The sequence below is a fragment of the Nerophis ophidion genome, linkage group LG19, assembly GCF_033978795.1.
Source record: "Nerophis ophidion isolate RoL-2023_Sa linkage group LG19, RoL_Noph_v1.0, whole genome shotgun sequence".
Lineage (NCBI taxonomy): Eukaryota > Metazoa > Chordata > Actinopteri > Syngnathiformes > Syngnathidae > Nerophis > Nerophis ophidion.
Genome location: NC_084629.1, coordinates 8,759,973 through 8,767,472, shown reverse-complemented (window position 1 = coordinate 8,767,472; position 7,500 = coordinate 8,759,973). Strand labels below are relative to the sequence as shown.

The following is a 7,500-nucleotide window of genomic DNA, read 5'->3' as shown; positions in this document are numbered from 1 at the left end:
AATCGGTGGCTGACTAAATACTTTTTGGACCCACTGTATGTATGTATGTATGTATGTATATATATATATATGTGTGTGTGTGTATCTATATATATATATATATATATAGATACACACACACACACACACACACACACACATACATACATACATACATACATACATATATATATATATATATATATATATATATATATATATATATATATATATATATATATATAGGTACACACAAATACTGTATATATACACAAACATACATGTATATATATATAATGTATGGTTTTGTATATATATATATATATATATATATATATATATATATACCGTATTTTTCGGACTATAAGTTTTAGGTTTTTTCATAGTTTGGCCGGGGGTGCGACTCATACTCAGGAGCGACTTATGTGTGAAATTATTAACACATTACCGTAAAATATCAAAAAATATTATTTAGCTCATTCACGTAAGAGACTAATCGTATAAAATTTCATGGGATTTATGGATTAGGAGTGACAGATTGTTTGGTAAACGTATAGCATGTTCTATATGTTGTAGTTATTTGAATGACTCTTACCATAATATGTTACGTTAACATACCAGGCACGTTCTCAGTTGGTTATTTATGCGTCATATAACGCATAAATAATAACAAACTGCATGTTGTTCACTATTCTTTATTTATTTTAAATTTCCTTTAAAATGTCTATTCTTGGTGTTGGTTTTTTTCAAATAAATTTCCCCCAAAAATGCGACTTATATATATTTTTTTTCTTCTTTACTATGCATTTTCGGCAGGTGTGGCTTATACTCCGGAGTGACTTATACTATGCATTACTTTTTATTTTATTTTTTTCTTATTCATATGTTATTTTGCAATGTGCAGCAGACCAATAAAAATCAAATGTCTACACTTTGTACACCCATGCCCTTTACACTACAACTATTTGATTCACATACGTTGTCACCCAGAGAAAAAATGTATAATGGTCAGTATACTCTACCTGGAAAGTTCACTTTTCAGCCTCTGGTCATACGTGTCCTCCATCGTCTTCACTGCTAGTTCTCTTCTCCTCATTAGCTCATCACTGGTCTTAACCTTCTCTCCATGTATTTCACAACTCCTGCATTCATACTTGAAGTTAATATCCTTAAAGAGAAAATAATTAGCATCCAATTGCCATATTGACCCAAATATATGTCGACGCCTCTTTTTCCACAACAGTTTTTGGAAAAAAAACCCCCCTTCAAAAAAGAACGGTAAAATATTTTGTTTTTAAAACATGTTTTCAACAACTGCTAGATTATATTACAAATGTATATCATATTCACCGGTAGTAGCTAAAAAATTAGATTAATCTGCTTCACTGATCAGCATTAATAAGATCAGCATAATAAGTCCTCTGTTGTTTGCTAACTTGCCAACAACTTTTGAGACACCTTTTACAGTGAGTCTGTCTCTCTACAGGTACTGTTGTGTACAGGTGTGAGTGGCAAGACAAAAAGTTCTGACCGGATAGAAGACAGCTTGTCTTTGTCAGACATTTTTTCCCAGGTAAAAAAATTGCTTGTAATATTTGGTTCAATACGGGTTTAGTAAATTTATAATAAATCCTACTTTTCAAATGCCTCCATTCGCATCCGCAGCTCATTCTCTCTCTCCCGCAGCGTATCAATTTCCTTCAGCACCATTTGCCTCTGCATGTAGATGTCTTTTTCCTCAATCTGAGGAGTTATAAAAAATGTTACCCACATCTGCAACTTAAGCAGGAAAGAACGTTTGAGAAGTTGTATACCTCCTGCTGCTTTTGCAGCCTCTCAATGGCGTTTTTCTCCCGGATGTTCAACGCCTTTGTCTTCATCTCGTAGGTTCTCTCCAGTTCCTGTTTCAGCTTGTCAAACTCCTTCTGACACTGCACTTTTTCTTCCATCTTAACCTTGGCAATTTCGACCTCTTTAAAATGTTGCATCTTAAAGAAAGGACCACAATGTTAGCAAGCTTCTCGACACAATGTCTTAATTGTTTGAGTACCTTTGTGTTCATTTCAATCTGCATCTGGGTTTCTAGTTCTCTTCTGTAGGAAGACAGTTTGGATTGGAACGAAAACCACTTGTCCCTGCTGTAAGTCACATTCTCGTATTCCTTGTCGATCATTTTCATCTTCTCAACTGCAAATTAAAGACAAATTGGAGGTCCTGCATGTCCGTTAGGTATCCAAAAAACAACAACATATACAATAAATCATCACACCAAGAGACTCTTCATAAGTGGAAGAGCTGGTTGTCTGAGTGTGAGCGTCGCAGTGCAGACCAGGAGCATGGTGGTGTGTGAGATTTGACACAAGGTTGATCAGGAAGCCTGATTGAAAAAATAGATTGTAAAAACATGAACAAGAAGGACTTTTACTTTTTTCCTCTGCTTTAAAGTTACTGTTTACCACTCTGACAAAGCTACATGGAGGGTGCAAACTTTTAAGTATTCTGCAAGCATTATTGGCTCCCCTTTTTTTGCTCCGAGCATATAAGCTACGCCCAATGACCTAACCAACAGACACACAGACAAACACATGTGAAGGGTTCTCAATTATTTTCTGGTATGACCCCTATTGGAAGTAAAACATATTCGGTCGTTTTTTAAGTCAAAAAACTGTTACAATTTAATTATATTTTTTTGTTCTTTGATGTAGTAGTCGTCCCTTGCCACATACTTAAATATTTTGGGATGTAAATGTTTTTCAAATTATATTCCACAATAATTTTTGGTCCTAAATTAAGAATTTTTAAGCATAACAATGTCTAAATCAGTGGTTCTCCACCTTTTTTCAGTGATGTACCCCTTGTGAACATTTTTTTAATTCAAGTACCCCCTAATCAGAGCAAAGCATTTTTGGTTGAAAAAAAGAGATAAAGAAGTAAAATACAGCACGATGTCATCAGTTTCTGATTTATTAAATTGTATAACAGGGCAAAATATTGCTCATTTGTAGTGGTCTTTCTTGAACTATTTGGAAAAAAATATATAAAAATAACAAAAAATTTGTTGAAAAATAAACATCCATCCATCCATTTTCTACCGCTTATTCCCTTTTGGGGTCGCGGGGGGCGCTGGCGCCTATCTCAGCTACAAGTGATTCAATTATAAAAAAAGATTTCTACACATAGAAGTAATCATCAACTTAAAGTGCCCTCTTTGGGGATTGTAATAGAGATCCATCTGGATTCATGAACTTCATTCTAAACATTTCTGAACAAAAAAAGAAATCCTTAACATCAATATTTATGGAACATGTCCACAAAAAATCTTGCTGTCCACACTGAATATTGCATTTCTTTTCACAGTTTATGAACTTACATTAATATTTTGTTGAAGTAGTATTCAATATATATATCTATAAAGGATTTTCGAATTCTTGCTATTTTTAGAATATTTGAAAAAAAATCTCACGTACCCCTTGGCATACCTTCAAGTACCCCCAGGGGGACGCGTACCCCCATTTGAGAACCACTGGTCTAAATAAACTAAAACTATCAATACGACAGCAGTGGAATTGTCCAATTAGATGAGACCAAACCAAACAGACACACTGTTCAGTATTGTGGCCACTGACTGGCTCAGCCTTAGATAGCATTACTATATTGAATTAAAAGAGCATTGTTTATTTAATGTCTAGAGCAGTCTTTTTCAAACTGTGTTACATGGACCACTAGCGGGACGCAGGTTCTATCTAGTGGTATGCAAAGTATGTGATTCAATATTTAAGTACAGTGTTTTATATTCCCATATTGAAACACAGTGTTGGTGTTCAAACTGTGTAATGTTAGTGTCCATAATTATTAAATATACTTGTTTTTAATGATTACTTGTGGGACTACTTCAATGTTGGTCATGATGGTACTTGGAGAGCAAAGTTTTTTCCAAGGTGGTACTTTGTGAGAAAAGTTTAAGAACCATAGGTTGAGAGGGCTTTCATACTGTTGACAAACGTATTTTTTGTAAATATTCTAGCTGTGAACTTATTTGATTTATAATTAATGGCTCATTTATCACAGTCATGTCCGGAACCAATTAACAGTGATAAGCAAGGGAGGACTAAATATTACTTTATTTAATAATTAAATTATATGTTGGTCATTAGTGGTACAATTTCTTTAAATATCTAGAATGTTTGTTCTTAATAATACAAAATATATGTGTGTATATAAAATACATATAATATAATATGACTGCACTTGAGTGATTTATCCTAGTAAAAATAGAAAATGTCACAAACCTGAATCATTGCTACTTGAGGACTGTGAATGCAAAAAAAAAAAAAAAAAAAAACACATTACAACTAATATTTACGTGCAACTTATTTTAGGCATACATTATAAATTGTGCTGTGTGTTACCAGGGATTTGTACAGAGAAGACTCAGGACTGATTTTAAGAAGCTGAAGGATGTCTGTTTTCTTGAATACCTGCAAAAAAAAAAGTTTAAGAAAATAGTATTGTTTCAGCATTACATGTTTATTCTCACCTTCTCTTTGCACAAGCCACTCTCAGGGCAGAATACAGACAAGGAGTACTCATAGCCTGAGCAGTGAAGGTAATCTGCCACTATGTTGTTACAGGCTAAGACTAAAAGGTAGTCTGGTCGACCGGTGGCTGCTCTTTGAGATGGTTCTGCTCCGCTTAAGGGTGAAGGCTTTAACTCTTGGATGAGTTGGTTGCGCAACTGGGTCTGCATCACATCAACCCAATAAAAACACCAACAACAACCACATCAAACTTAAACAAATTTTAATGATCCACAAGGGAAATTATTCCACACAGTAGCTCAGTTAAAAAGGATGGAAAGGATAATGCAGGTATAATGTAGGCTAAAAATGTACCGTGGTAGCTATATGAAATATATGTAATATGTACATATTATAAACAGAATAGGATATATAATAATATTCAGCAGCAGCCTAAGCTGGGAAGCCCAGACTTCCCTCTCCTCAGCCACTTCGTCCAACTCTTCCCGGAGGATGCCGAGGCGTTCCCAGGCAAGCCGGGAGACATAGTCTTCCCAACGTGTCCTGGGTCTTCCCCGTGGCCTCCTACCAGTCGGACGTGCCTTAAACACCTCCCTAGGGAGGCGTTCGAGTAGCATCCTGACCAGATGCTCAAACCACCTCATCTGGCTCCTCTCGATGTGGAGGAGCAGCGGCTACATTTTGAGTTCCTCCCGGATGACAGGGCTTCTCACCCTGGGACGGCGTGGCAAAGTTGGTAGAGTGGCTGTGCCAGCAATCTGAAGGTTACTGGTTCAATCCCCACCTTCTACCATCCTAGTCACATCCGTTGTGTCCTTGGGCAAGACACTTCACCCTTGCTACTGATGGGTACTGGTGAGCGCCTTGCATGGCAGCTCCCGCCGTCTGTGTGTGAATGTGTGTGTGAATGGGCGAATGTGGAAATACTGTCAAAGCGCTTTGGGCTCCTTAAAAAGGGGTAGAATCTATTTACCATATCTCTAAGGAAGAGCGGAGGAAACTAATTTCGGCCGCTTGTACCCGTGGTCTTGTCCTTTCGGTCATAACCCAAAGCTAATGACCATAGGTGAGAATGGGAACGTAGATCGACTGGTAAATTGAGAGATTTGCCTTCCGGCTAAGCTCCTTCTTCACCACAACGGATCGATACAGCGTCCGCATTACTGAAGACGCCGTACCGTTCCGCTTGTCGATCTCACGATCCACTCTCCCCTCACTCGTGAACAAGACTCCGAGGTACTTGAACTCCTCCACTTGGGGCAGGGTCTCCAACCCCAACCCGGAGATGGCACTCTACCCTTTTCCGGGGGGGAACCATGGACTCGGACTTGAAGGAGCTGATTCTCATCATACATACTGATATATTATCCATCCATCCATCCATTCATCCATCTTCTTCCGCTTATCCGAGGTCGGGTCGCGGGGGCAACAGCCTAAGCAGGGAAACCCAGACTTCCCTCTCCCCAGCCACTTCGTCTAGCTCTTCCTGGGGGATCCCGAGGCGTTCCCAGGCCAGCCGGGAGACATAGTCTTCCCAACGTGTCCTGGGTCTTCCCCGTGGCCTCTTACCGGTTGGATGTGCCCTAAACACCTCCCTAGCGAGGCGTTCGGGTGGCATCCTGACCAGATGCCCGAACCACCTCATCTGGCTCCTCTCGATGTGAAGGAGCAGCGGCTTTACTTTGAGTTCCTCCCGGATGGCAGAGCTTCTCACCCTATCTCTAAGGGAGAGCCCCGCCACCCGGCGGAGGAAACTCATTTCGGCCGCTTGTACCCGTGATCTAGTCCTTTCGGTCATGACCCAAAGCTCATGACCATAGGTGAGGATGGGAACGTAGATCGACCGGTAAATTGATTGATTGATTGATTGATACTTTTATTAGTAGATTGCACAGTACAGTACATATTCCGTACAATTGACCACTAAATGGTAACACCCGAATAAGTTTTTCAACTTGTTTAAGTCGGGGTCCACGTTAATCAATTCATGGTAAATTGAGAGCTTTGCCTTCCGGCTCAGCTCCTTCTTCAACACAACGGATCGGTACAACGTATTTTTATATAATATATATAACCTATAACAATTACCATGTTTAATGTCAATTAGTGAAGTGAATTATATTTATATAGCGCTTTTTCTCTAGTGACTCAAAGCGCTTTACATAGTGAAACCCAATATCTAAGTTACATTTAAACCAGTGTGGGTGGCACTGGGAGCAGGTGGGTAAAGTGTGTTGCCCAAGGACACAACGGCAGTGACTAGGATGGCGGAAGTGGGAATCGAACCTGCAACCCCCAAGTTGCTGGAACGGCCACTCTACCAACCGAGCTATACCGCCACAATATTACAGTATATGTAACAGCTACAGCATAAAATATACATTATAAACCAAGAGAGGTAGCTAACATAGAAGCGGTATGACCAGTGATTATAAAGCTGGATAGAGTGCGGAATGAAGGAGTTGTTGAATAGAAAAGATGTGTGATTTACCTTAAGTGTATTCAACACTCCCCTATCCCTCAATGTTTTATAGAGCCTCCTCCGTAGCTCCTCTGGGGATAAAGTTTCTTCCCTGGCTGAAGACATTTTGTGCACTATTTTGCACTCATGAAAGACAAAAAACGTCAAGTCCAACGGCTGCGTTGACACGACAGATAATTAAAAAAAGAACTGACGTTGAGACAACAAATTGGGTAAGAGCACACTTACCGGGTGTTCGGGGGAAGTTTGTCCGATTTTAAAACATTGCAAGATGTGTTTCATGCATCGTTGTTGTTGTTTTGAGGTTGTTTAATTTTGCCTAGAGACCAAAATAGCGTCCCCACGACGCCCTCGAATTTTAAACTCGTAACTTTACTTTACCGACTGCGCATGCTCCAAAAATACATTCACAACTACGGATGCCTATAAGGGACAGCTAGTACACGGCCAACCGTGATGATGTCATAAAAAATATTTTTTTATTTTTTTAATATATATTTT

The 7,500-nt window shown here is 38.9% G+C and overlaps 1 protein-coding gene across 3 annotated transcripts in view; it reads right to left on the bottom strand.

Annotated features, from left to right (window-relative positions):
• The window catches only part of ofd1 (OFD1 centriole and centriolar satellite protein), a 24,607-nt gene extending 17,196 nt beyond the window's left edge, over nt 1-7,411 (bottom strand). The window contains exons 1-10 of one of the 3 annotated variants that reach the window (XM_061879091.1): nt 7,228-7,411; nt 7,009-7,155; nt 4,517-4,720; nt 4,389-4,457; nt 4,269-4,290; nt 2,249-2,356; nt 2,030-2,166; nt 1,794-1,967; nt 1,616-1,722; nt 1,002-1,121 (exon numbers count right to left, since the gene is read on the bottom strand). In XM_061879091.1, the coding sequence (XP_061735075.1) occupies nt 1,002-1,121; nt 1,616-1,722; nt 1,794-1,967; nt 2,030-2,166; nt 2,249-2,356; nt 4,269-4,290; nt 4,389-4,457; nt 4,517-4,720; nt 7,009-7,155; nt 7,228-7,281 (1,142 nt within the window). In that variant the 5' untranslated portion in view covers nt 7,282-7,411. The remainder of the gene's footprint in view (nt 1-1,001; nt 1,122-1,615; nt 1,723-1,793; nt 1,968-2,029; nt 2,167-2,248; nt 2,357-4,268; nt 4,291-4,388; nt 4,458-4,516; nt 4,721-7,008; nt 7,156-7,227) is intronic. The other 2 variants (XM_061879092.1, XM_061879093.1) reach the window with 2 other exon arrangements.
• Between the last annotated feature and the right edge of the window lie 89 nt (nt 7,412-7,500).